Source organism: Aptenodytes patagonicus, chromosome 6 (assembly GCF_965638725.1).
Source record: "Aptenodytes patagonicus chromosome 6, bAptPat1.pri.cur, whole genome shotgun sequence".
Lineage (NCBI taxonomy): Eukaryota > Metazoa > Chordata > Aves > Sphenisciformes > Spheniscidae > Aptenodytes > Aptenodytes patagonicus.
Window position 1 is genome coordinate 40,420,738 of NC_134954.1, and position 27,139 is coordinate 40,447,876.

The 27,139-nt window shown below is 37.1% G+C and overlaps 1 protein-coding gene across 4 annotated transcripts in view; it reads left to right on the top strand.

The window, feature by feature from the left end:
* PMS1 (PMS1 homolog 1, mismatch repair system component) overlaps positions 1 to 26,931 on the top strand; it is a 49,200-nt gene extending 22,269 nt beyond the window's left edge. For 3 of the 4 annotated variants that reach the window (XM_076342208.1, XM_076342213.1, XM_076342209.1), the window contains exons 6-13: positions 955 to 1,071; positions 4,848 to 4,970; positions 7,022 to 7,165; positions 8,507 to 9,402; positions 14,764 to 15,219; positions 15,749 to 15,879; positions 23,609 to 23,769; positions 26,505 to 26,931. In XM_076342208.1, coding sequence (XP_076198323.1) covers positions 955 to 1,071; positions 4,848 to 4,970; positions 7,022 to 7,165; positions 8,507 to 9,402; positions 14,764 to 15,219; positions 15,749 to 15,879; positions 23,609 to 23,769; positions 26,505 to 26,696 — 2,220 coding nt within the window. In that variant the 3' untranslated portion in view covers positions 26,697 to 26,931. The remainder of the gene's footprint in view (positions 1 to 954; positions 1,072 to 4,847; positions 4,971 to 7,021; positions 7,166 to 8,506; positions 9,403 to 14,763; positions 15,220 to 15,748; positions 15,880 to 23,608; positions 23,770 to 26,504) is intronic. The other variant, XM_076342210.1, reaches the window with a different exon arrangement.
* The last annotated feature ends 208 nt before the right edge of the window (positions 26,932 to 27,139 follow it).

The window sequence follows — 27,139 nt, forward strand, 5'->3', positions numbered from 1 at the left end:
CTAACAGTGACGGAAATAGATATAAAGTGGATCTGAATCTAGCAGTCTCAGTTGCCTAGAAGCAGAAAGCCAACTAAGCAAAATATTTTTGTTGTTGATACACAGCAATAAAAGTCAGCAGATTCAGAGTTAAATTTGTGGCTGTTTAGTATAGGACTTCTTATTAGTGAGAGACAAAATTTCACCTCCCAAAGTAGCTGATGCTTTGTGTATATGTAAGTGGACTTGACAGATAACTTCTGATGCAAGTTGCAGTTCATACTGCCTTACTGTATTTATTAAATCTTTGCAATAGTATTGCAAGATATGAAGCTAATAGAGCAGATATCCTTTTATCCTTCTAATTTTTACAAAGTTTTCTTTAGACAAACAACTGCTTTCCTTGTAAATACTTCCTTAGAAACTGCTTTCCTTTCTAAATAGCAGGCTTGTCATAGACCTAGAGCATCCACATAAGAGCTATGAGTGGACATCTAATAGCCTGATTTCTACCAAAATGGCCTCTCTCTTGAGTATAAGTACCATAAGCGTCGCAGTGCCCACCTTCAAATGTTGACCACCATGCCAGAGACATGTCATAAACTCAATTTATAAGCTCGGTAAAAACACAAAGCCTACTGCTATATATCTAAGAGGAGAAGTAGTATTTTTATTGATTTGTTTTTAACAATTGTTTCAGGTGCAGAAGTCCAGATTAGCCGTGTAACGTCCATAAATACAAGCTTTGCTTAATTTTCCAATCGCTACGAGTCTAAATAAGTAATACAATATGAGAAGGCATGCCAAAAAGTACCATATCGTGTGTGTTAACACTGAAAGTTGCAAACGTAAGAGGGTCAAAGTACAGAATGTTACATATACAGTATGTGTGCAGTTGCATATGCATGTTCATAGACATGACTTGAGTTCAACAAATATAATGTCAAAAATTTGACTCTGTGCCATTTGTTTCAGGCAGTTATTTGGCAGAAGACCAGGGTGTCAGATCACAAAATGGCCTGTATGTCAGTTCTGGGAACAGCCGTTATGGGCAGTATGGTACCTTTTCAACACTGCTGTGAAGATCCTGAGGTGAGTTTAAACTTCCTTCTCCCGAATCCACTTAAAGCCTGTCAAAGAAGAGAGCTAAATCAATATTCAAAAAGAAGGAGACTTTGAAAAAGAGAATATTATCTCCAGATTGACATCTGATTAATGCATTTGATTCTGTTACTGTCCTCTCTGTAAAATTAATTGGTTTGGTGATTGAAAATCCACTCCAAGAATCATCTAGTGAGGACTCACGTGGCACTGATCAAATGGCAGTAAAAACAGTTGTGATGACAAATGCAGAATTGCTGATTGCTCAGAGCTGTCTGAGTTGGGATTCCTGGCCCACAGGCAGGTTGTGCTCTGATTAATATCTAAGCATTTATATCATTCTCATCCTCGTGGCCTCTTAGCCTTATACTTTAAAGAATATCACCTCAATTTCAGTGAGGGGCACCTGAGCAGCAAAAGAAACAGCATACTTAGAACATAAACATACATTTCAAGGAAATACTAGTTAGTTTTCAAAAAATTCAGTGCACTTGACTTTCTTTGCCCCTGTTGAAATTGAGGGAATTGCCCATGATAATCTCCTTTGTCTAATATTTTCAAAAAATTTTTTACTCTACTTCCATTTTTGTTGGAGATATTCTTATAAAGGGGAGTCTTGCTACTGCTGATCCTTCAAAGTTGCATTTTCCTGTATCTTGTAGTAATAAATCTTGACCAGTCATATAGATGAGATGAATCACCATCTGTAAAGTCACAGTGGCTATTAAACACACCTTGCCATGCTGCATTCAGCATGGTAAGGTGTGTTTAATAGCATTCTTTAGACTTTATTAAAGTCTGAATATATATATATGTATTAAAATTTAATAGCATTATTCAGACTTAAATCTTGAGTTTGTCAGAATGCTTGTAGTATACATTTGCAGGGAAATGAGGGGGGAAAAAACAAAGTTGCTTCTTGTAGTTTACAAAGTTTTAGTTGCTTACGTCTGAACAGAACATCCAGAGTGATTCTTACCTGAATGCAGGTTGGATGTGCCCCACAGGGCAAGTGCAGGGGGCTCCGAAAGGAAGACATGGGGGTATTTAGAAGGGACTAGCTTCAAGGAGGCACTCAGGTTCTCACATTACCTCTCTGCTATATCATGAGGCATCCATACTCCTTGAATAGAAGTTGGGGAACATTCCATCTCTCTCTGTCTCTAAATAGTGTGTAAAATACCACGTGCATCACTTATAGGTGTATAAGTGATCCATGCATATTGCTCATGCACAAATCTACGTTCAGAAACCATGGACGTTTCTAAATTAAGCAGCCAAACACTATGAAATGACAGAATTAAGGTTGCCTGCGTAACCCTTTCTTTCTCCCTTGTGTGCTGGTATTGGGGTAGGTATTTAATGGCAGGGCATACGCTGCTTTTTTCCTTCCCATTAGGTCCATGCCTCATTCAGAGGGCAGCTCTTTAATTCTTTTCCTTTCCTACTTGTTCATTGTGTAGCTTTATACTCCTTTGCTGCAAAGTCTACTCTGAAGACAAAACTAATCTTGCTATAAACAACTTTCTGTAAGCTGTACCTTGCTAACTGCAGAGTTAAAACTTCTGTAACAAGTGATCCAGGGGTTTTAAAGACTGGCCTTCTTTAAAACATCTCCATTATGAGGACTGAATGAAACAAGAACACATTTCAAGCTGACTCCAAAGCATGCAAACTCAGGAGCTACTTGTAAAATAAAAAGAAAACTAAGAAAATAAAGAATTGACACAACTTTTTACATGTACAAAACAGCATCTATGCTTTTCACATCCCCAGTCTTGTAAATGGATGGATATATTTTGGCTGAAAACTTTCACACAGGAAATTTTCCTAGTCTCTTCTTTTTCTGTGGAGGTTAAGTTTAGCAGATACACATGCTACTGGGAAAAAGATAAGTACTTAAGAAAGACATTCTGCTGTCCACTCAACACAGCTATATTTTAATACATATATAAGTTTTTTTTATTAAAGTATTAATTTTGAAAACAGTTGATCTAACTTAAAAGCAAAAATTCTGTAATATTTTCCAGTCTCTGTAATTTTGTCTTTATACTTCGTATACTTTTGTATATGAAAATTCTAATAATTAAGACGTTTTAGAAATTGTTGCTAGCTTTTAATGAGCATACTGATATTTTACGTGGCTTTAAATAGTAACAGCAGTCAGCCATTTCTAAATCTGGCAACTTCTTAAATGAGTTATTTAGAGACTTTCAGTTTTGCTTTAATGTTGTCTGTATATAAAAATATTGTTTGAAGTGAAAGACTTGTACAAATATTTGGGAATTAGAAAAGGAGCTTGAAGCGTAGAGGAGGGACATTCAGAGAGGATGTGCTAAAGTTGCAGAATAAAAATCTAGAAGTGCTGCATGTTGTTTTCTGATAATCATCCAACAGATATTTGACACCTCTTTTACTTGACCAGTGGTGTTTGGTTATGTGCGACGTTGCTGACCAGAACACTCCAGCTTTAGCACAGAATGCTTATTACAAGGTCAAGAGGGAATAAGGGAGCAGCACATGAGCAGATAGCTGGCATGACGTAGATGAATGGGAAGGATGGGCCAAATCCCAGGGATTTTAAATTCCGTTTCAAATGCATGATAATTTGGATTTTAGTAAATACAAGTGGTTCTGCCAAAAGCAAAGCTAACGAGGTCTGATTTCTGTGTTCAGTGATCCACCCTGCTACCAGGACATTCTCCAAACTTTCCCACATCTCCAAAATCTCCATCCTCACGATGCCCCAGTGTTCCTTCACCTATTAGTTTGGGCAAGTGGCAATGGGGCAATGTGTGGGGCAGTATGTGGACTGGTCGGCATGTCAGTTTTTACATGCTGATGATCCTGGCTTTTGAAAAGTTACAATTGCCTTTTCCTCAGTAAGGTCATTATCTTGAGGCTCTCCTCTCCAAACAGCTGTCAGTTACCACAGAAATTGTGGAAATACAATATCTTTGGGATTTCTGCTTCTTCATCAGATTGAATTGAAATCGATCCAACAGTTTCAAAGTTGCTTGGTGGGGGAGAGGGGGAGGTGATGGGACAGGCAGCACAAGTCATCGGCCTCATTTTGACCTAAAAAAAACTAAGCTAAAGAATCTCAACAGAAAAATCTTAAAACTTGGAGTTAATGTTAGGTACTCGAATTGTGTGATTTTCCAAGGCTCCTTGGCAGCGCTGTGTGCTCACAGGTTCTGCTGCAGTCTGTGAATCGTGGGTGCTCAGCACTCTTGAGAGTCAGATGATTTGGATACAGGTGGTGTAGGTAAATTTAGGTGCCCTGAATAAATGCCCTATGACAGGCTATTTAAGGTGTCCTGCATGTTGAAAGTGAGGGATTGTGTGTTTTGGACTTTCCCCGTAGGGGTAATTCACTACTGCCTTCACCAGGTTGGGCAGCAGTGCGTGCCTTTAGCTTGTACAGGGGTTAAGTTGGCAACCCTACGGTCACCCAGCCTAAAGCTGGCTGGTGTTGCTCTCCGCAGCCCTCAGCTGCAGACAGCAACCTGGTGCAACTGGCAGTCCAAATGGGAAATTTCTCAATAAATTGATCAAGGAAAATAGATACAAACCCATCCTTCTCAACCTCTTTTTTTTTTTTTCAAGTGCTTTTTTTTTTTTTGTATCATAACTTTCAAGAAGCAATGTATGCGTTTGAATGACTTGGACTCCTGTATAATTTCATTTTAATATCTCACCTCTAAAAAAACCTTTTTGGGGTTCTCTTTAAAAGACTTTTGCACTGTATTTGTTTATCATTGCAGATAAATCTTTCTGGATTTCTCCCAAAAGCTGAGTCAGACAGTTCTTTGACAAGCCTTTCAAGTTCAGAAAGGAGTTTTGTTTTTATAAATAATCGTCCAGTTCATCAGAAGGAAATACTGAAGGTAAGATCCTCTAGCTTTTTATTCAAGGAATAGAAAGGTGACTTCTTTGAGGACAGAGACACCTATGCAATCTACAACCTTTTTCCCACGTAAAATAACTGGGGTATTACAGGTGAAGATACTAGCATTTACAACAGAAATGTCTTCCACAAGTCTGATGCTCCTGGTGCCTCAGTTCTGTTCCATTTGCTGCAGTCACTTACAACCACAGAGCTGGAGGTTATGTTTATGGCCGTTTAAAAAAAATGTAATTTCAGATACTCTATGCGAGAGACCAGAATAGCTGATTCTTTCTTTGTGTTAGCCTGCAGAAAAACACCTGTGCAGTTTTCCATGGGGGAACTTTATGTAGTTTCTTGTAAGAGAATTCTTCTGAAAATAAATTTTTGATTTTGTCCACTTCTTGCTGTGGACTTATCAAGCAAATACGCATACTTTCCCTTTAAATTTGTGTATGCATTGGATAAAAATGAAAGTGATAGTGCAGCAGCATTGGCTACAGCTAGGCATTGTGTAGGCAGAATTTGATACTCTTGGGTTTCTCACACTACTGAACCTTGCAGCACCTCACTTGGAGCAGCCTTGCTGTCCTAATCCTTGCCCTCCCCAGAAAAGAAAATCATGTTCATGCCAAATTGTACGTGTAGGTTTTAAAGTGGAGACAATGAAGTAATTTCAGTTGGCAAGCAAAGCTTTGTAGATGTAAACCCTGAACTTGTGTTGGTACGTTAAGTGCCAGATAAGGCTAATCCATCTCCATGCAATATTTGATGTGCCTGGTTCTTCTGGGAGTTCAAAGCTCAGCTTGAATCCCATGACAGAGACAGCTTTTTAACCAGAGCGCGGAGGCCTAGATTCAAGGTGGGATTCAGAGTACTATCATACAAAGTAAAAATACTTTGCCCTTCATTTAGGGCTGTTCTTGTAGTTGTGCAAGTGATAGTCTTCTGCTGCCTTTTTTTTTTTTTCTTCTTTCTTTTGCAGTTTTTTAATTGTTTTTTTTTGGCCAGGTGAGGATAACAATACATCTGTAAGAGTACACTTTGATAGGTTTGGAAAACAAGCTATAGATCACTTACTTTTATCTCCATGCTATGTATGGGGAAGAAGTGCTGGTGGACCTCTCATTACTATAGTTCAGTGCCAGCTGAGGACAGGCTGTGGGAATATTAAGGTTAAAATAACTTGAAAATATTTAAATAAATTTAATGTTATTTAAACAATATTTAATAATTAAAAATTAATTAAAAATTTAAAATTTAATCTGCAGCAGCTCTTCATTTTTTACGCTTTCAATTTTTTTTGTCTCGTTAACATATTCTTTTCTCCAGTTTGTATGTCTGTTGAAGGATCCCTGATACTAGAGGGAAATGCAAGGATCTTTATTTGATCTTCTAGTTAATGAGACCAAAATTCTGAAACAACTAAATAATTTTGTAGTCTTTTGGAGGAGTTTTTGGGAGGATTCTAGAGAAAATAGTAAGGGCAAGCAGAGTTTGAGAAAAGCTATAAATTTACAATTGGGTCAATAAAAGGAACAAATTAATCCTGTTCTGGGAAGAGGGCAGGTCTGTGGTGCAGGTGCTATTTTCTCAGACAGACTTTAGTGTGGCTGAAAGAGACAGCAGTGTAGTTGCATGCTATATAAGTAGATTTTCTTTAAAAAGCAAACAAATAATAGTATTTGTGTTGATTGAGGAAGTAAGTATTGGAGTTGCAGTCCAATTTGGGCATATCATATCTTTTCTTCCAAGTGTGATCAATGCATTCATTCAGAAGGTCAAAGTAGCTACCACTAGTGTCTTGGAATTGTGGGTTGTTTGTTTTTTTTTTAATTTAGCTGTGAAGATGTGGAAGCCACCAATTACTGTGTGGTAATTGGTAATTGTTCCGGCATACATGTATACCCACGAGGACCTTCTTAGCATTCCTTTAACTTTAAAAAAACCCTAACAAACCAGTTATGCTTTTATAATGTCAAATTTTGTTTCTGTGCCTTTGTGTCTATTTTATTGCCCTTACTGACATCTCTTTATTAAATCAATCTGTAGTTAATTCGACAGTACTACAGTCTGGTGACGCACAAGGACTGTACTCGTTTATATCCTGTTTTCTTTTTGAATATTACTGTACCTGCCTCTGCTGTGGATGTGAATTTAACACCTGATAAAACTCAAGTTTTACTGCATTATAAGGTAACTAAGATTTTAATCTGTTTTTGAGTTGTCAACCTTTTACTTATGTAAGCATAATAAGGGCTTCTGGGACTACTGAAATGTTTGAAGGTAAACAGTGCCACTGATTTTTTTTATTTTTTTTATTTTTTTTTAGTTGCATGATAGCTTGCCTTTATCACAGGACTGTTTTGTTTGAAAAATATTGAACAGGCTAAGTGGAAGATGATTCAAAATTAATTTCCCAGTTGATTTCAAAGATCATTTTTACACTGTCAGATATATGTGTATCACTTTGTTTTCAGATGGCTTTATAGTGAGAGAAGCTAAATGGAATTATGAGGTGTGTCCCTACATAAATCTCATGCTTAACTTCATATTACACTAAGTAATCACTTTTTAAATGCCACATACATTAAGGTGGGGGCAGGGGGGGAGTTGATTTCTGGTCAATGCAATATTTTGCCATTGTGTGCATAGATTATTGTTGACATCACTTAAGTTTCAGAATATCCTGTTCATACTATCAAGACCTGAAATTTAGACCGTATATGTCCGTGTTTTAGAGGCTGTATAGTGATAAATTTCCATAGAGTCACTTTCATTTATTAGCACTTCATATGAAAAACAGTGCCACATAAATTAAGGCGGCCACATAGGTTATTCAGTGTGAATGTAGGTAGTCACACCAGTATGTTAATCCTCTTCTTCACTGAAAGTTTTTGTATTTGTCTATGTTAATCTCGTAAATATACTGCCTGTTAAATGTCACTTGTATGAAAATTAACACAGCATTCTCACATTGGATCCAGTTTAAAACTTTCCTTCAGCATTAGAAAAAGGGTTGGTTTTTCTTTTTTCTTTTATTTTGTGGGTTGGGTTTTTTTTTCTTTTTCATTTCCATCATTTGGCGCAAAGCTGTCTTGGAAGCATGCACCATAAAAGCACCTACAGAAACACGGTTACATGAAATGGGATGTTGTTGGTGCATCTGTCTTGACTATAAGCTTCTAACTCCATATTAGGTGGGAATAGCTTTATCTGATACTGGTTTAAGCAGTTAGTACCCTGCTATAAAGAAAGCGGTTAATCGGTGTTGTGATATCAGAGTAAACCAGTGAAGCAGAATACCTATCACAAAATACTTGAGGCTAAAGGTGTCCAGTTCAGAGTCTTTTTGAGCATGTGTGAACAACTGAAATGCAATAATCTGTCCAGATTTGTCTGAAAAATATTCTGAATAAGATCACTTTGCTTATTGTTCTATATTCTCAATATCTGTCAGTTACTTTTTCAGGTGTGCTTGTGCATGTGGCTTTTCTGTTTGGTTTTGTTGTTTTGTTTTTTTTTTTTTTCTTCCAGGAATCTGTCTTACTTGCTGTTGAAAATGTGTTGAAATCACTGTATGGGCCACTACCTGCTACAGTCCCTGGTGAAAGTAATAAAACAGATGTTACCTCAGAAGACATGTTTGTTCATAGAACAGAACAAACAGATGTGGTTGTTAATGAAATGGGACCATCTGGAAACGATGATCTACGTGCTCATACTTCATTCCTTTCATTCAGCAGTGATGTGCAAAACTGTCAAGCAGGAAAAAACACAGAGATCTGCTTAAATCATCAGACGTTTTGTGGTGATAATGTACATAGTCGCCTGGACAAAAAAGAGGTTTCTAAGAGTGATGCCTTTCCAGACAGTTCCTTAAATTTATTGTGTGAGAAGGAACAGAATGGACAGAATATGACCGATATTCAAAGTAACAGTGTTCCCGTGGACCCCAAGTCTAAAAAAGCTGATGAGCATCCTTTGAGTTCTGATAATATTGACGAAATAGAAAAAATTGAGGAAGCCTTAGTCCCTAAAGACTTACCTGAAATCTCTGCTGATAATTGGAGTATGGGAAGTGGATTTAAAGACCGTCTAGGAGACAACCTGGAACCTGTTAAGATTTTGATTCCTGAAGTTGGAGGAACAATTAATAAGCAAAATGAACATACTGGTGAACAAAGCGATGATTCACAAATCTCAAATCAAAGCGTAAAGAAAAGAAATGTGATAAGTGATAAATTTGGTCACGTGACGGCTTATGACTTAATTAGTAGTAGAATAATAAGGAAACCGAAGTCTGCAATTGGATTTTTCACTCAAGAATGTCGTCCAAAATTGGTAACTGATAATCCAAAGACCAGCATGGAGGACATCCTGCTGAAAATTGAAGAGCAGTGGAAGAATTTGAACGAAGAGGAAAAAAGAAAGTAAGTTTTCAGGCTTTCTTGCTTCTAAATCTGGTAGTTACCAATGAGTCACCTGTAGTGAATTAAAAAAATTGTAACTTCCCAGTTAGTTATGAAAAAATAGAGCAGAAAATTATTTTTGGCTTTTCAAGATCAGCATCAATATTTTGAGTTGTCATCTTTTTCTGTGTGCATACGTGCACTGCTGATTTGAGTTACTCATTTTGCCACTGTGCCATGCAGCAGTTAGGTAGGGACAGTTTTGCTGAATTGTTATTTAGAGATAACAGGCAAGAAATTGTACTGTTTGAATCCTACAAACTTCTGTTTTCTAAGGGCTGCCTGTATATTGTCGCACCCGATGCACTGTCAGTGAAAATGAGTATGGTGATGGACGAGGCACCGTATAGTTCCTCCAGAGCTTTTTCCAACCAACAGTTCTTTTTTATTGCTACAAAGTGGGAATTCTTTTTCAGGATCTTTAGTACTCGAACATTTGGTAAACTCCTTTCCTCTAAATTTAGTACGTATCACAACCCAGGCTACCTCAGAATTGTATTTATAAAACCCAGTCAAATGACACTAGGAATTTCTTTTTCCCCTAAACAGCTATTCCAGTGCTGGTTCAGAGAGTATAGTACAGTTTGAATTTTAATCTGTTTCAGTCAAAACCAAATCTCTTTTTAGATTAAAATATGAATAGTTAAATTCCATAGTTTTCTAAGATGAATTGTCAATGAGTTTTTGAAATCCATCTGCAAGTAAGGGAAATATTTTAGCCTAATTTGGAGCAGGGGTTGGATTAGTTAAAATATTAGGTATATGTTGTCCTTTATGTGGAACTTGTATTACGGTAAAAGATGGATTAAAATAACAGATTTTGAGACATTCTGAGACAGTTTAAAAAAAAAAAACACCAAACCTTCCACATTTTGTTTGTAATTTTATAAAATATAAAACACTGTAGGGCATCATACAAATGAGGAAAATGGAAGTAGTTCTTCAATAGTTTTACATGTAATGATTTGAATGCATATTGTGATTTGTAGCAGACAGTTTGGGAAATGAAATTTTGGTTCTGAAGAACAAACTCATTGGAAGTGGTGTGAAAATGTGTTTTCTTCATGTTATGGAAGCAAGGAGAGGGGAATTAAGAAAGACCACTGAAAAGGAAATTATACTAGTCAAAACAGTGTAATTTTAACACTAATGAGAGATTTGACTGGGAAAATGGTGAAGAGAAGCTATACCTAGTGAATTACTGTTAATATATCTGTGTTTTCCTTGACTTCTTGACTTTGAAAACATCTGCGTTGTTCTGAATACCAGCTATTTCAGAGTTAAGTAAAACCTTTTTATCTAGCTTCTGATTTACCTAATTTAAAGCTCACTAAGCAAGCAACATGCCATGATCATAAAACCATACATGAGAGTGTTTTGTCCGTCTCTGCATTAGCAGAAATATTAATGTAATATTAGAAATCTACTCTGATTATATTCATGCTTTTAATGAAATGAAACAAAAGGTTCTGCCAGCTGTTTCAGAAAATTTTAATTTGCTCTGCTTTAGCTTTTGAGATTTCATGGTTGCTTTCCTGGTACAACTGTTATGTTTAAAAGTGTGCCTACAGATTAACTTTGTATTAGTTCAGGAAGGAGACCCCTCTGGTAATGAAGTTTTCCTTATATGTAGGAATGAAAGCAGTATGGTCCAGTGGATGTTGAAGTGAATGAAAAATTTACCGCTAGTTGTAGCCATACATTTCAGCTTTGGTGTACCTCTTTTCTGCTTTTAATCTTTTAAAATTGCCTCAGAAAATGACAAAGAGGAAGAGATACACAGACATCTTTTCCTCCAAGGCAACAATCCAGAAGAATTGTTGTATGTCTGGCAGAGAACATAAGTCTTGCCTACCAGATACTCTGGATAAATTGGGCCACCTAGAGGTAACAACAAATGCATATACAACAGGGCAGCCAAAGTGCCGCAGTTCTGAGCACACTATGCCTCCAACTTCATGCAACGTTGCTGGCAAGACACCATTTTTCCTGGGCTCTAGTCCTCCATCCTTCTGTGATAAAGTCACGCATTTATGTTACAATGGGTGTGCTTGGCTTCAGCATCTCTGTTTCTTTCTGTGGCTCCTCCAGCAGGTCTAAATGAGCTTAAATCCCTTTTGGGAGCAGTACAACCAACAGATGTCTCATAGTGACATAGGATAACCTTTTCAAAACAAGCCAGCATTTATTACTCAACCGGAATGTAAAATGTTATGGTCTTTAGGTTATAATAGAAGAGGAAAGCTTCCATGCATGTCCATGTTGGCAGCATCGTATATCCCCCTGCTTTGCAAAGCAAGGATTTAATTTCTTGCACTCACTCTGCTCTTACTTAATACAGCTTGTGTATGTTTCTGGCCTTAATATTTCTCGCATATCATGCTCAGGTAGGAGTGGGAGAAATCCCTCCAAGTGCCATGACAGTGGCAGCAGTAGTTATCCTGAAGGTGTAGGAAAGGTTCAGAGCTACACACATTATCATGAGGCTAACAAATTATCTTGTCAGCGCTCTACAGTAATTCTTCATGAGTATATTTGTACCTTGAGAGAAACGTTACTTCAGGTAGCGTGGCCTTTGCTGTCTGTTGACAGGTAAGAGCGAGCACATAGACAGTCATTAGTGGCTAGTAGTAACTAGCTCATGTGTGGTAGCTTTTTATTGCCTGATAAACTTTCCATGCATCTCATGGCTTGTGTGTGTGTGTGTGTACGCATTATTTGCAGCTCCTTCACATTGGGGTGAATATGCTTGCTTAGCAATTCCAGAAAAAATCTTTTTTACTGTATTTTAACCTTTTAGTTAACAAGTTCTCTTTCCTTTGGATGGAGGTCATTTGGTGGTACCATCTGGTCGTTGGCCATCCATCCAGCTCCATTAATATATTGCCAGACAGTAATCATGAATAATGTTATTAATAATTGGTATCAATCCTTCCATACTGTTGCTTGTCCCCAACATCTCTTCAGTCATAATAGAATCATAGAATCATTTAGGTTGGAAAAGGCCTTTAAGATCATCGAGTCCAACCGTAAACCTAACACTGCCAAGTCCACCTCTAAGCCATGTCCCTAAGTGCCACATCTACACGTCTTTTAAATACCTCCAGGGATAGTGACTCAACACTTCCCTGGGCAGCCTGTTCCAATGCTTGATAATAGTAGGCCCATACTGTCCACTCCTAGGAAACAGTGCTAGTCACCTGAAACCTATGCATTTCAGAAGATGACTGTGAAAAGCTGATATGGGCAGTTAAAAGCTTTTTTTATTTTCCTGTTCACGAAGGAAACACAGAAGTAGTGTGTAATACTTACTCGTGGTGGTAGTTTGAGTTGATTTGGTTTCATTACGTGAAGAGGCTGATGCTGAGACGTATTACATTCAGAATGTAACCTCTCTATTCTGGACACGTATGAATGTACACAAATGGCCATTTCCAGTCAGAGTTTTCTCCAAATAGTCAAATTCAGATTATTTGTCTTGTAAGGTCTGAGAGACCTTATATTAAAAGGTTTTTGTTATATGCTAAATATTTCATTTGGGTTTCAGATGCAAGGGGAAAATAATAAATGGTGGATCCATTTTTCTAGTTAAACCAAAGCTGCCTTTGAAACTAGACTTCATTCTAGTCTTCCACTTCCCTCGTTACACCCAGTTTTCCAAATTTCCTTGGCTTTAGGTTTTGGAGCTTCAAGAAAGGATCCTAACTTCACAGTCTTAATTCACAAAGCAGAGAAGAAACTGTTACTGTAGCACTTGTTGATTATACTTGCCTCTGTGGAAGGATTTTTGGAAAGGCAAAGGTGTTCCCTCGTAGTTTGTAACCTGCTGTTTTCTTTGATTCTGAGCAAATCACTAATAATGATGTATATGACTTTGCAAAACCCTCACAATCAAAGCTTGTAAGGCTAGAATTTTTCTGCTGGTAGCCTAAAATGACAGGCAAGTTGGACTTTCTTTGGAAGTGTTTTTGTTTTGGATTATCAGTGTATCACTGAAAGCTCAGTTCTCTTATAGTTAAATATTCTCCTGTATTACAATTGGGTCTATTCAATACAAAGTATTTATTGATCTGGTCAAAGCTATAAATATTTGGGATAAAAAAAAATTCTGTTCAAGTGATTTCATCCATTCATTTTAAAAGGAGCAGATGTTTTTTATCTTAACATTTACTCCATATTTTCTAGGACATGATTTATTGCAAGAAACTATTTAAGCTGACTTTTTTAGTTAACTAAATATTGGTACCATATGTGAATGCTAGCACATCATAATTAATTGCAAATGGTGACCCTTTTGTTGACCTTAATTTTCCAGCGTGCATACACATAATTGAATCAAACTGTTCAGCAAGTAGCAATAAATAAATATGCCCAGCTAAAATACTTATTTCCAATACTTACATAGGATAGTACTACTTTTTTTTATTGAAGATTGGACCGGTTTGAATTACCTGCTAGAATTCAGAATATCAAATAAGGGCAAAAAGAGGGAGTTCAGCAAATCATTTTGGCCTTCAAAAAAGTAAGATTCGTATGCAGTAGGCAAGTATAAACCTGGCATCTATAAAAGTTTAGCTATTTTCCTGACATTTGTAAACTCATTAAGAATCCATTCAGGTTGTAGAGATTTAGTATGTAGTAATGTTTTAACCGTTTAGACAGCATTTAGTAGTTCATTATTGAGTACTTTTTGAAAAATCTCTAAGTTTATTAGTTACAGAATTCTGTGATAATCGTATCTATTCTGTATTCTCACGCTTTTTATTCATGTGGCTAATTTTAGGCCATTTGAAATCAAATGTACTTCTTTATATAAAGTAAAGCCTCAGGCTTATGAAATTATTTAGACTCCAAACTCCTACCTAACCACATGGACCCCCCTTGAAATCTGTAGAGCTCTAGAAGCTTAAATGACTTCGTGAATTGGGCTGGATGTGTCTGTGACAAAACTCCTTCCAAAACTATATATCTGATTGCGAACTAAACATAGTCTTTGGGACTGAGGTCAAAAGCAACTTGCTGTAGCTCTTTGTATGATGCAGTCTACTCCTCCCCCTTCAGTAATTCAGGTTTTGCTGGCTGTCGTGATGAAGGAAAATTTCCAACTCATCATCTTCAAAGGGTAATGTAATATGGGCACAGTCCCCAATGTCCTTCCATCTCTGTCATAGTGGAAAACATATTGATGCGGCTACTTGAATGAACCATGGGAGTTGTTCTTGTCTGTCAAAATGGCTACCTTGCCTTTTGTTTTAGTATGTTAGGAGTTGGGGTTTGGGGTTTCTTATCTGATTATGCTACTGGTTTGTTTTCTTTTTTAAGTTATGAAGTAAAAGCTGCTAAAGACCTGGAACGGTACAACAGAGAGGTCAAGAAAGCTATGGGACAGACAGTGCCCCGACCAACAAAGGAGGCAGAAAAACAGAAACCCAAGCTGAAGACTTCCCCATCAGACCAGCAGAAGCTTGACAAGATATTTCATGCTCAAATTGAAAAGAAGCGGAAACCTGAACAGCCTATGAAAATTGTGACAGTGCCTTTTTCTCTGAGTTCCTGTAGACATCAGCTTCAGAGACACAAGAAAAATGATTCAGATGAACACGAGCTTTTCCTGATCCGTCGTCAGAGTTTTCCTGATGTCTGGATATTTGCTACTGAAAAAAAGCTAATGTTGCTGAATCCATATAGATTGGAAGAAGCCCTGCTATGTAAAAGATTATTGATGAATCATAAGCTTCCAGTAGAGAAACTGGACAAGTCAATTGTGTTAACGGACAGGTATAGTACAATTGAGCGAGAATTTGTATGTTATTTCAAGTATCATTTGATAATTATTTACAGTGAACTCTGGTGAGGCCCTGTTTGCTAATTCTGTGATTATTTGTACGTTCGTTTATCTGTAAGAACAGATTTTATGTTTTGTATACTTCTACCTTATAGTAATGAGCAGGCCTCGTCATACTCCATTTGAAATAAGTATGAATTTTGACCAGTTTCATTGGTAATGCAGCAAAGACAAATTTCTTCCCCCAGAAGAAAATTAAATGTTTCACGACTTCACTCTAGCTAACCTTCCCCCATGGATTAGGGAATGGCTGATGTAATTATTATTATATGTCTAAACTTGGTCACCCTTTAAGATACGTGAATAGTTGCTATTTTGTTTCTTTAAACAAATTGCTTTTTCAGAATACTTTTAAAAATCTTGATCATTCCTCATCACTTACTACTTTTTTCTGTATTTTTCTCACATTTTCACATTAAGGATTTTGGTTTTTAACGCATTGGGGATATTTTTTTTTTCCAGTCTTACTGGTGGATCTCAGTATATGGCTGCTCTTTATAAAATGCAGAAGGATTACCAGCGTTTCAATGGATCAGGTTATTTGTCAGATCCAAGGCTTGTAGCAAATGGATTCCAGATAAAAGTGATAGAAGGTATGATGGGTTTAAAATCTTTTAGTGGTATTGTGGCTTGTTTCTTCTGATTTAATGATTTAAATGATTGTTAATGTAGATCATGTTATTCTACATCGCCTTATCATTTAAAGCACTAACATCCTGCTTTCCTTAACATTGAGATTTTATTACTTGGCAAAGAATGTAATCTTCTACATAGAACATTGAGTAATGGAAACTGATAACTGAACAGAAAACTTTAATAGTATTTCAAAGAATGCTCTGAAATCCACATTTTCCTGACTTTTTTTTTTTTTTTTCTTTTCTCAAAATGCTGGATGTCGATATCCTTGCCATTCTGACAAATTTAGATTAAACTGATGAGAATTCCTTAGTCCTGGCAGCTTCTTCCAAGGTGATACCTACTTGCAGAAGATTCTGCGAGTACGTGCTTTAGCTGACTACTCCTCTGCTGTTGAGCAGTTGAGGAGGTCCAGTAAGGAGCTGGATCTGGTTATTGACTTACTTTCACATCAGAGCTGTAACACAGAGCCCAAAGGGGCCAGTAAAGAGAGGGTGACAGGATCACCGTCACACCTTTTGATAGAGTTCGATACGAACTTTTTTTGAGACAGCCTACTTTTCAATGCCTCTATGTTGATCACAGAATAAATCTGTTTCATATAAGATCCTTTTACCTTAGCAAGAGAGATCAAATATTTATACATTTTTCTGAAGAACGATTTAAAGGGATGCTGTTGGAAAACCAGGGGCAACCCAGTCAGGGTAGGTTCTGCGGATCAGGATTTCTCTAGCAGAATTCCAAGAAAAGTGAACATCTTTGGGGGTAGTACCTAGCTGACAGCTCAGAGAAAAGATTCACTATAAGAGCTGTTAGAAATGCTATAGCTTCATGTGTTACAGATCCCCACATATGTACAGTGATGACAGATCTACTGTAACATATGGGATCTTTTAAGGGTAGGTACAAAAAAGCAATGTAGAGCAACTCCTTCACTCAGAGGCTGACTCTTGGGAAGAACAGAGCCTAAGCAGTTTTCTTTACTGAATCATGCACAGCAAAAACAAGGAAACTTCTTTCTGACTGGCTAAATCCCTACATAAATAGCAAAAACTTTGTAGAAGAGGTGTTCGTGGTAATAATCTTAGATTGAATGATTAGGTGAATAAAGTGCATATTGTAAGAGGCAGCTCTTAAAAGGTTTATTCAGCCTAGCAAATCAAAAGCTGAGGAAGTCTATGATGTGTCTCTAGACAACGATGGGAGAAAGGGATTGTTGCTTAGCCTTTTTGCTCACATACTTTTTTTTCGCCACCTCCTGATATTGTAAGTTTGCTCAAAATCTAATTAATGTAAACTGGATGTGAATAAATTGAATGTGAAAATTTGAAGACAGTTTCTAGGCAACAACGGAGGAGAGTTGTTGACCAATCTTGTGGTACTGGAGATGGGAAACTAGTTTTAAGATAGCTTGATTAGTTTAAGAGCAGAATTGTACAATATAACAGCAAGGGACTCGACACAGTAACTGCGAAGTAGTAACAGTCTTCCAATCCTGTGTTCCTAAGTATGAAAATTAAGGAAATGAAGTCTTGTGATGAAACTGTTCTCATTTGGCTTACAGTTAGTGAAAGTAAAAATGCTTTATATGTACTATATGGGTCGACGAACCGTGGTCATAGACTTGATCAGTACCATAAGGCTAGCCCATATGAAGACTGGGAATCTAATTCAGTTCTTTGTTCCAGTCTTACACTTTAACTACTTGAATGAAATGTTAATAACATCTGAGGCTTGTCAGTCATGTTTATAAGCTTCTGCTGATGACATTATAGCAGTTACAGCCTCTGTTATTAGAAGAGCATACCATTGCAGATGAAGGTAGAAATACCAGCAAGCAAATGGAATTTCTCCCAGACTTTTTTCCAACTGACCCAAGGATTTTTATTTAATACTTCATCAGTCCCTCTTTTTTCTTTTTTTCTTAAACTCATCCCTGAAATATGCTATCTTCTACACATATGCTAGTCTTCTACAAATACTAATTAAAGCTGATTTTTAGAAACATAGTTATTAATTATTAACAGTCCTTATGTGTCCTTCTCTGGGAATTTCACTATGCAGTTTGAGGTTCTTTAATTTATAGATTCTTGTTGTATAATCTTTACGGAAAGTGACCTGCAGACCAGGATTGATTTGTCCCACTTAGACCTGAGCGTTCTGTAGGATTTCTCAACTCATGAGAGAAAAAGTTCATCTCATAAAACATTCTTCACTGTCCTTATAGAAGGATTTTTTTTTTGTTTGCTGTCTGAATTCAGTGTCAATTTTTGTGGGTTTTTTTGAAACTCAGACACAGCCTGAAAGGGGGGCATTCAGGTGTTGTTGAACTAGAAGTTGCCTCAGGAAAGTTTTGTTTCTTCAGGATATATTGTTAATTTTTTGGGACAGGGGTTGCCATGTTGCATGGTGGATGATAAAGTCACATCTTGCTGTGGAGAGGTGTCCAGAATGCAAATGTGCACTTAACCCACGGTAGCTGGAGAGTTTCACCTTAGCAGCATCCATAGGAGCACAACTGAACCCCATTCTCTGTGCACATACCTTTATAACTCATTTTTCCCCAACTTTTTGGGTGAATTAGATCAGTCCTAGTATTTACTGTTTCTCAACTGAACTATCAACTCTTTCTTGCTGTCAGGGTCCACTGTAGTGTATTTGAAGGCCTATGCTTTCCTTTGGGACTTCAACCTTGACATGGTCATATTAGATGTTCCTTTCTGCTACTGGTTGATTTCTTATTAATAGCCACTAGTGCATGGCTTCCTTCTTCATCCTGGGTTAAGAGTTTTATTTTCTGTAGTTAGAAAATTTCCTTCTTCTGACAGAGACATCCTCTTTTATGTCACAAGCAAAGGTTCCATTTCTTCAGCTTAGAATTTGAATGTGAAAGTGGTATTTCTGGTAATTTCTTCTTGCAAAATAACAAGCCTTTCTGTTGATCCATGTGGATAAGTCTGTGATGCCATCGGTAGCTCTAAGATACCTTCCAAAACAAGAACAAAGGAAACTTAGCTGCTCCAATTCGATGTTTGGCAGTTTTGGCTACAGAAGAAGGGGCTTTCCTTGACCCATGGTGATCTCTGAAGAGGACTGTCAGTCTAGTAGGTTGCATTGATTATTTCTTTAAATCTCCACACATATTCTGACAAAGGAGAAGAGAAGGACCCTGAGTATTGCTGCCTATTATCGTATATTGAGTCTACTCATAATACTCAGATGTTAATCTGGAACACAAGACCTCTTGCTTTGGTATTGAGCACCTCACTAGGACTGTTTCCTAGGTGAGTATATAATGACTTGAATATAGGACCATAGATTCATTCCTTATTTCCTCTTGGTGTGGGGGGTGTTTTACAGGACTGACTGTTTATTTAATAACAAGCAAATCTGAACAGCTGCATTAATTTGGAAGGTGACTTTGGTTAATTCCCTTGTTGTGTTGGGCTTGCATCTCAACTGGTCTTTGTTAAAGATGCTTCTTCACAGTTTAAATTCCTACCTTTTGGCAAGTTATGGCACAGAGGAACTTTTTATAAAGATTTTGATTCTGATAGTTTCTTACTTGGGAAAAAAAACCCCAACCCACGTAGTATTGGTTTTTCCTTACTTGGATGACTTGTCTGTAAGGGACAACTTCTCTCTTAGGATAAAAAAAATTAATTCATTAGTCTTGCACTAAATTGGGCAGGTCTTGGGATTAATACTCGGAAATTGAATCTTATTCCCTCACAGTGCTTGGAATTTGTAGAAATACAACTATACTCTTTAATGGCCAAGACCTTTTAGCTAGTGGGGTGGTTCTGAACTTCAGTTACTCTAACCTACCAGGAGTCTTTCTCACAGGCATAGCACGGACATGCCTCACCCTGAACCCCATGGCACCATGTGATACCAGATGCACTACTCCTAGTAGGTTTTTGAAAGGTCTAACTAGGCCTGTTCTTTCTAACAAGGACTCTGTTCCACATGGAGTTCTGTTCTTATTCTGTCATTTTGGTGGGAAAACTGTTTGAACTTTTGGCAATGTTTTCCTTTTTCACAAATGCAGCCTTTGGATAGTTATTTTTACAAGAGTGTGAGAGTTTCAGGCCTTACTTGCCTATTGTTTCATTTGAGGATAAGTCTGTCCTTTGAATGCTCTCTTGTTGTAAGACAGGAATGTAATTTACCTTTGCTCCATATTGTTCAAAGTTTCTGTATGACTTCAGCCAATGTCGTTCCAAGTATCCTAGATCTTGGACGTGCCCTATCTTCTTGTTTTGGTAGACTAAGATCTTTTTTAATGTCTCCTTGTTTCTCTTTATATTCATTGCTCAGCAGTCTAAGGAATTTTCAACTAGATTTTTCTCTGGATAGCTGACAGTGAAAAACATGTTGTGAAATAGCTCAGAAAAAGCTTCTTGCTGTAAGCATGTTAGTTAGGCAAAATCAATGGTTTCTTTGTGGAACGTGCCAGTTGTTGTGATTTGCAAAGCTGTGACGCTGAGCTCCAGTCTGTCTTCCACTGCCCTCCCGCCCCCTCATGTTCTGGCCTTACTGAGGCTTCAAGCGATGCTACCTTTGGGAGAGCAGTGTGTTTGCTTTTACTTAACTCAGTATTCTGGGATCTGCCAGGCATTTGTTTGCTGGGTATAGCTTGCAATGACCCCTACATCAGAGAAGCATTTCAAGAAGTAAGATGGATTACTTTTCTGTCCAGTTCTTCTTAAGATGTGTTTGTTATATGTGCCTTCACTGCACATCTGTCTGTTTGCCTTTGTGAAAGTCCTAGAGAGAGAGGTGAATTCTTGGCTGGAAAGGAACTGAGAGCAAGGAACACGTCTTACCTGTTTTTGTAACAATGGTAGGCATTGGGCCATGCTCCGAGGTAGGCTTTTAGGGTAGAATTGTCTGCCTGATAGACTACATGTACGCAACATATACAAAGAATGTGCTTACAAGGCCTCAAAGAGCAGTAATAGATAAATAACCCATCTTCCTTGATAATATAAGCTGCCTCAGCTCTTGTCACCGACCAGTGGAAAATCATGCTGCTACTTAATTTCAGTTTGATTTTGACCATAGACTGGAAGATAGATAGTCTTATAGTGTCACCTAATCTAGGTGGCAGCTGGAAGAGAACAATTTTTCCTGGCCATCAGGAAGGAATTATCCAAAGATGATTGTGAATGCTTTGTTTGGAAAGAGAAAGGGGAAATTTGTAGCAATGAGAAATCCACATTTTTAGACAATTGAAAGCTAGTTTATTTGTTCACAGAAATATTTTGCAAATTTTTTTTTTTTGCAGTTGCAAAGTTGCAAAGCATTTCATAGAAACTACGATGGAAACTGCTTGAAGGCTGCTGTTTGAATACTCAAAAATCTTAATGTATATTTTGTCATAAATTAATAAGTACACTGAGGCTCTGACATCTGCTCATATCATCAAATGTTGCCAATATCAGAATTCCTGCAAAGACTTGCAGATAAATATATGTTAATCAGCATGCAGTGGACTACTTTGCAGTCTAAAGAATGTAAGCAGGAAAGAAGAATGACACACAAACAGAAATACCAAAGGAGAAAACTTCTCTTAGCCAGGATTTGTATTGTTTGTTCTTATGTTAGAGTCTTTAAAGCCCCCTTTGACTTTCAAATTAATGAGCAGTATGGTGAAGTCAAATCTGGCTGCCAAAATTAGTGGACAGGAAAATTGCTGTTGGTAGAACTGAAGAGTATTGAGCATTAGCAGTCTCGTTAGCAAGCACATATGATTGGTTTACTGGATTTGAAAAAAAAAAAAAGGAAATGTTTTGCAAATCCAGAACTTCATTGTCATGAACTTTTAAGAGGAAGCACTGGAAATACAGTCTTTGGTAGCATATAGAGAGGTAATTATTGAAAGGTGGTCAGATAGACTAAGTTCTCATTTTAGAGAGAAGGCAGCATAATCAAATGCTCTGGAACAGTTACTCAAATCTAGTCTTTCATTAAAGCAAAATTGGGATAAAAATGAAGAGAAAAGAGCTGAAGAAGATTAAAAACAGACTTTATCTTTTGCTCCTGTCTCTTACTGGCAGCCTTTTCCGTGGGGAAGTATTGGCATAGTACATCATCTTATCTCACCTTTAATAACTGGCGAACTTTCAGATAGTTTAAGCTGAATCTGATCACAGGGTTACAGCAGTACGTAAAAAATATGTCTGTTTTTGCTGGCCACGATTAGGGAAAGACAGCTCGAAAAAGAGAAGGAAGACAATGCGGGGTGAAAAAGGAAATAAAGTTTCAAATTTAAAGCAGTTAAATATGTAGCTGGAAGGAGGTCGTGATTTTTGGGGTGGGGGGAGGGTGCTCCCTGTATCAAATTCCCACTCTGGTCAAATTATCTCTTGCCATGAAGCTTGAAAAGGCCCAACAGCGTTATTTACCTGGTGACACATCCATATTTAGAAAAATTTTCAACCTGCACAGTCCTCCTGTTCATCTGTGCTCTTATTTAATAAAACTGTCAAATAAACAGTGCCTGGTCATGGATAACTAGCTAATGAAAGTACATTGTGGTGACTTATATTGCATATATATTTTCTCTGACTTCTGAAATCTTTCACATTGTTGTTTGTATTAGGAACATGAATGATCCCTTATCACGGTTTGCTAGTTTAATCCACTTTGTAGCAAACTTTGTCTCCAGCTTTTCTGACTTTGCAAAAACCATTCGTGACTCAGGCTGAATGTAATTTATCCTACCTGGGGCCATTACACAAGAGTGGATTTATTTTCATTATGAATTGCGTTCTTCAATGCTCTCCTGAAGCTCTTTACTTCTTAGACTTGTAGTGGGGGGAAAAGGGAAGGTAGCCATGCGGGTTGAGTTGAGATTTCTGTGCACCCAACATGAATGAGAGGAGCTCTGAAGGACTGCACGAGGATATGTGAGCCTGACCCCTAGAGAACTTGCTTCTGACTGGGAGTGGAAGAAAAGTTAGCTGTACAGTAGCAACTTCATTCAAATTTTTTGCAAGTAGTGTGAATAAGAAGTGAAATCTGTCACACCTCAAAGATTGAAGAGATATTTTGTTGGGAAGGTTGTTGAAATGTTTTATTCATCATTCCTGTTCAGAGTGGTACCTGCTGCAGCAGTGATGTGATATATGAGTGATAGTAAGAAGTCTGTCACAGAGCCTTTAGTTATATGGGCTTGAGTTCTTCCTCTGCTGTTGTAAGAGAAAAAAACGCTTTTTATTTCAGTAGAAGCTGAATTTGTTAAGATAACATTTGAACTCTACAGATGTTTAAACCAATTAAATAGGAAATAGTTCCAACACTGTTTTAATTTTTTTCAAACTAAATTGTATTTTATTACTAGCTTCTACTTTAATTTCATGTATGTTTAATTAAAGCCATAGAAGCTTTAATTAAAGGAATGCTGCAAAATGTTTTAAGCATTTAAACAGTACCTGCTAGGATTTGAATTAAAATAAGCTGAGACATTTGTGATGTGAATAGGCACACATCATCATAATGAAACATGGGACAAATAAATGCTTTTCACTCCAAGGGAGGAGCAAAAAAAGTTTCCTAATTTTATTGAGTTTGTGAGACTAATTTACCAAGTGATTTTACATCAGTTTAATTTTCTCTGAATTGCTCCAGAATAGAAATCAAAGCAGTGTATGAATTACTGTTTTGTTTTTGTGTCTTCAGGTGCTTCAGCTACAGAAAGTCATCTGGAAATAGAAGGGATCACAAATTGTCTGCCATATTATGGTATTTCTGATTTGAAAGAAATTTTGAATGCAGTAGTTAATGGAAATGCAAAGGAAGTATATGAATGTAGACCTCTCAAAGTAATAAATTACTTGGAGGTAAGACAGAAGTTTTCTTTTAAGTATTGGCCAGCTGAGCTTATAATGAATCCTTAAACAGCTTGAAAATATTTCTTCAGCTTTCTGTTTTAATTAATGTAGTTCTGTTCTAAACAGAAGTTCCTTTTGAAAAGGAGACTGTCATATCCTCTCTGAGGTGTATGGGTTCTGCATTGCTTACCAAAATACTTCCATCAGACATAGCCAAAAGCAGTCGTCCCGACGTGATATAATACATGCTGAAAGCTGATGTTCACAAAGTGTTTCTATATAGGCAGTTTTCAGACTAGAAAGGCATTTCTCCATGTTAGAATACAGAACTGCCATAAAATTGCTTTACAAAGTCTAGAAGGCAGTTGAATCCAGAACAGTCATCAAGATTTAACTCCTTTATAAATAAATCTATGAAGAAGTCATAAAATGATTTAAAGTAATAGTTTATGAAAAGTAGGCGTTAATTGAAGCTGAATTCTCATGTAAACCTCAATGAGATGTACATCGTGAAAATCAGAAAGTGCACCATTTCCACTTAAAGAAGAAAAATTCCTATGATTCATTCAAAGAAAGGGCAGAGAGAGACAAATGGAAACTTTTTTTGCCAGAAAAGCAAGCTGTCACTGGAATTAAGACATTGAAGTAAAAAATGAAGTCTCACATACAGTGAACCCCATATGCCTCTGCAAATGCTTGTATTTAGTTAACATCAATAACTTCTGTAGTTAAAGGAAGCACATACTGACAATCTTATAAGTCCACCCTGTTCAATGCAATAGTGACTAAGTTCTGCAGTGCACTGACAGAGAGGAGGCCATGTGTTCTTCACAAGCAGCCAGTATTATTAGTTGCCAGAAATACGGTACTTGAGTAAAAGAATCTTGAATCTGTTTTCTCACAGAAGTTGTTATGCAACAGTTGGAACTGGAATGACTCTTGTTAATATTTGATATGCAAATAGATAAAATCATCCACCCAGAGACAATAATAGGAGTGCAGTTTCAGAGGCAACTAATATATGTGGTACTAGTTAAAGCTGGAGTAACTAACAGTAGTAGTTTTCTATCACTTCTTGTCTAGATGTTTCGTTAATGCTATCTTTTAATCCCAATTCTTAAAATCTCTGTTCAAAAAGGTTACCAAAATATATGTTAAGTCTCTTCTTACTTAAGCATTTGCTAATGTGCTTTCCTGAATCTGGCTACTTCAAAATGGGACCTAGGCATTTACACAGAATGTGTGTTTTATCTTTTAAACATTTATTATACAAATCTTTCCCTGTCTTTTTGGGGCAGTAAGTTTACAGCTGCCTTTGGAGCGAGTGATTCTGTTGTGTATACTGAACCTTTCTCGTGCACTCATGAAAGAAGCTTAAAGAAGGGATAAGTTAAGTGTTGAAACAGGAATGATTTGTAACTTGGTTTGGAGGCGGAAGCTTTATTTCCTTTACTTACAAATACCCATCAGTCAGATTGAGTGGAATGGAATTTGTTTAGAGAGAGAGAGAGATACACCCGCATACAAACATACGTGTGTGTGTGTGTATATCTATATACAGAGATACATATAGATATACACACACACAGACACACATATAAAGATATATATCAAGAGATTATGAAACGAAGGTATATTAAGAGCAATGATGATCCTGTGAGGAACTGTTAGAAAGAAGATGCATGTGCAGCAGTAACAGTAGCTGTAAAATACATATTAACTAGGAAGTATATGGCTTGCCGTCATGAAAAAAAAAAACTATAAAAATAAGCACTGAGGTTTTTGACCATTCTGAGGGGTAAACACTGGAAATGCCATTCACTGTCATGTTCAGAATTGCAACTTTTATCATAAGTTTCATGTTTGAGCAGGCAGCATGTCTGCAGCTTTTGCTGTCTTTTGGTAGGCCCAGAAGTAAGAACAGGGTAATGGTTAAAGAAGCAGCCTTCCTAGGTAGAGAATAGCCCACAGGGATCTCTTTTCCATTTGGAAGAGTGGGAGAAAACCCCAGACAGACAGAATGAGAAGATTCAGATTAAAACGTTATGAACGCTGCTTCAGGTTTGTACAATGTGAAGGGAGACTGTATGCCACATCCATTTCTGTCTAGGCAACGTTACTGAAGTACAGAAGAGAAGGCAGGAAGGCCCGTCTTGGAGGAGGAAACAAAAAACCTGACAACTTCTTTTTGAAGTTGCTTGTTTCTTTGAGGATGGGAGCTTCAGTAACTGTATTTAGCAGTCACTTCTGCTTTCTAGTATTGTGAGATAACTGGATGCAAAATAGTTAATACAGCATTAATCTAAAATTTCACTATAGTTTTTTTAAAACTTTGTTTAGCTGACTGTTTCACTTAATTTATGTTAGTTGTAAAGTTTGTGGTGTAGAATGTGTCTTGTGAACTGGTAAACATCTCCAGCTGATACTGGTGCCAACAGGAAATAAGATATTCAGAAACACAAAGCATCTTGCAAAAGTGGACCCTAAAAGAAAAAGAGTGCAGACATGACCAGGAGACTGACTGTGTGTGACGCCATTGTAGAAGTGTCATGAAATGACCAGTAAGATATGTTTAGAGTTACATTTGGGTTTCTGGGATTCGGAATATGTATCAGCAGAAAAGAGAAGAGTGACCTTTAAACAGTGAGTGCTTAATTCCTGCTTTCTGGTAGCCCCAGGTTAATGTGTTAAAAAGTGGTACTTTAAAATTATTGGGGTTTTGGTTTTGTTTTTCCTTTCCACAGGGAGAAGCAGTACGTTTAGCTCGGCAGCTGCCCTTACATTTGTCAAAAGAAGATGTACAAAACACCATTTACAGGATGAAGCAACAGCTTGGAAAGGAAAATAAAGGCTGTGTTCATGGTCGTCCTTTTTTTCATCACTTAACAGATATTCCAGAAGCTGACAAGCACAACTCCACGGAAATTATTCAGTAAATGGAACATTTTGTTTGGGATCATATTTCTCTTGCTTAATTTTGATCATTACTCTGTAATTTCAGTATGTTTTGTGCAAAGCTTTTGTATAATGACTTTTCGTTATCATATGTTCACCTCCTAGAGACTTTTTTTATTTAAATTCAAATGCTACTTGAAAACTGGTAATAAGTACTGTAGAGAAACAACTCATCACTATTTTTTTTTTTTAAGAATTTATTAAAGGAATGTTCTCAACTGGTTTGATGCATTTCTTATTGCTGCAGGTTTAGAAAATATCAGTATGTCAAAATTTTTTAGATATGAAGTGGTTAGAAGTTGCTTTCAACAGAGCCTGGCAAAGTTTATTGTACTAAGGATATGAGATGTTCATTTTCAAAGGAATGCCAGATAGCTGTAGGTATTTAAATGTGGCATTGTCATATGCAGTTATTAGAGTTACA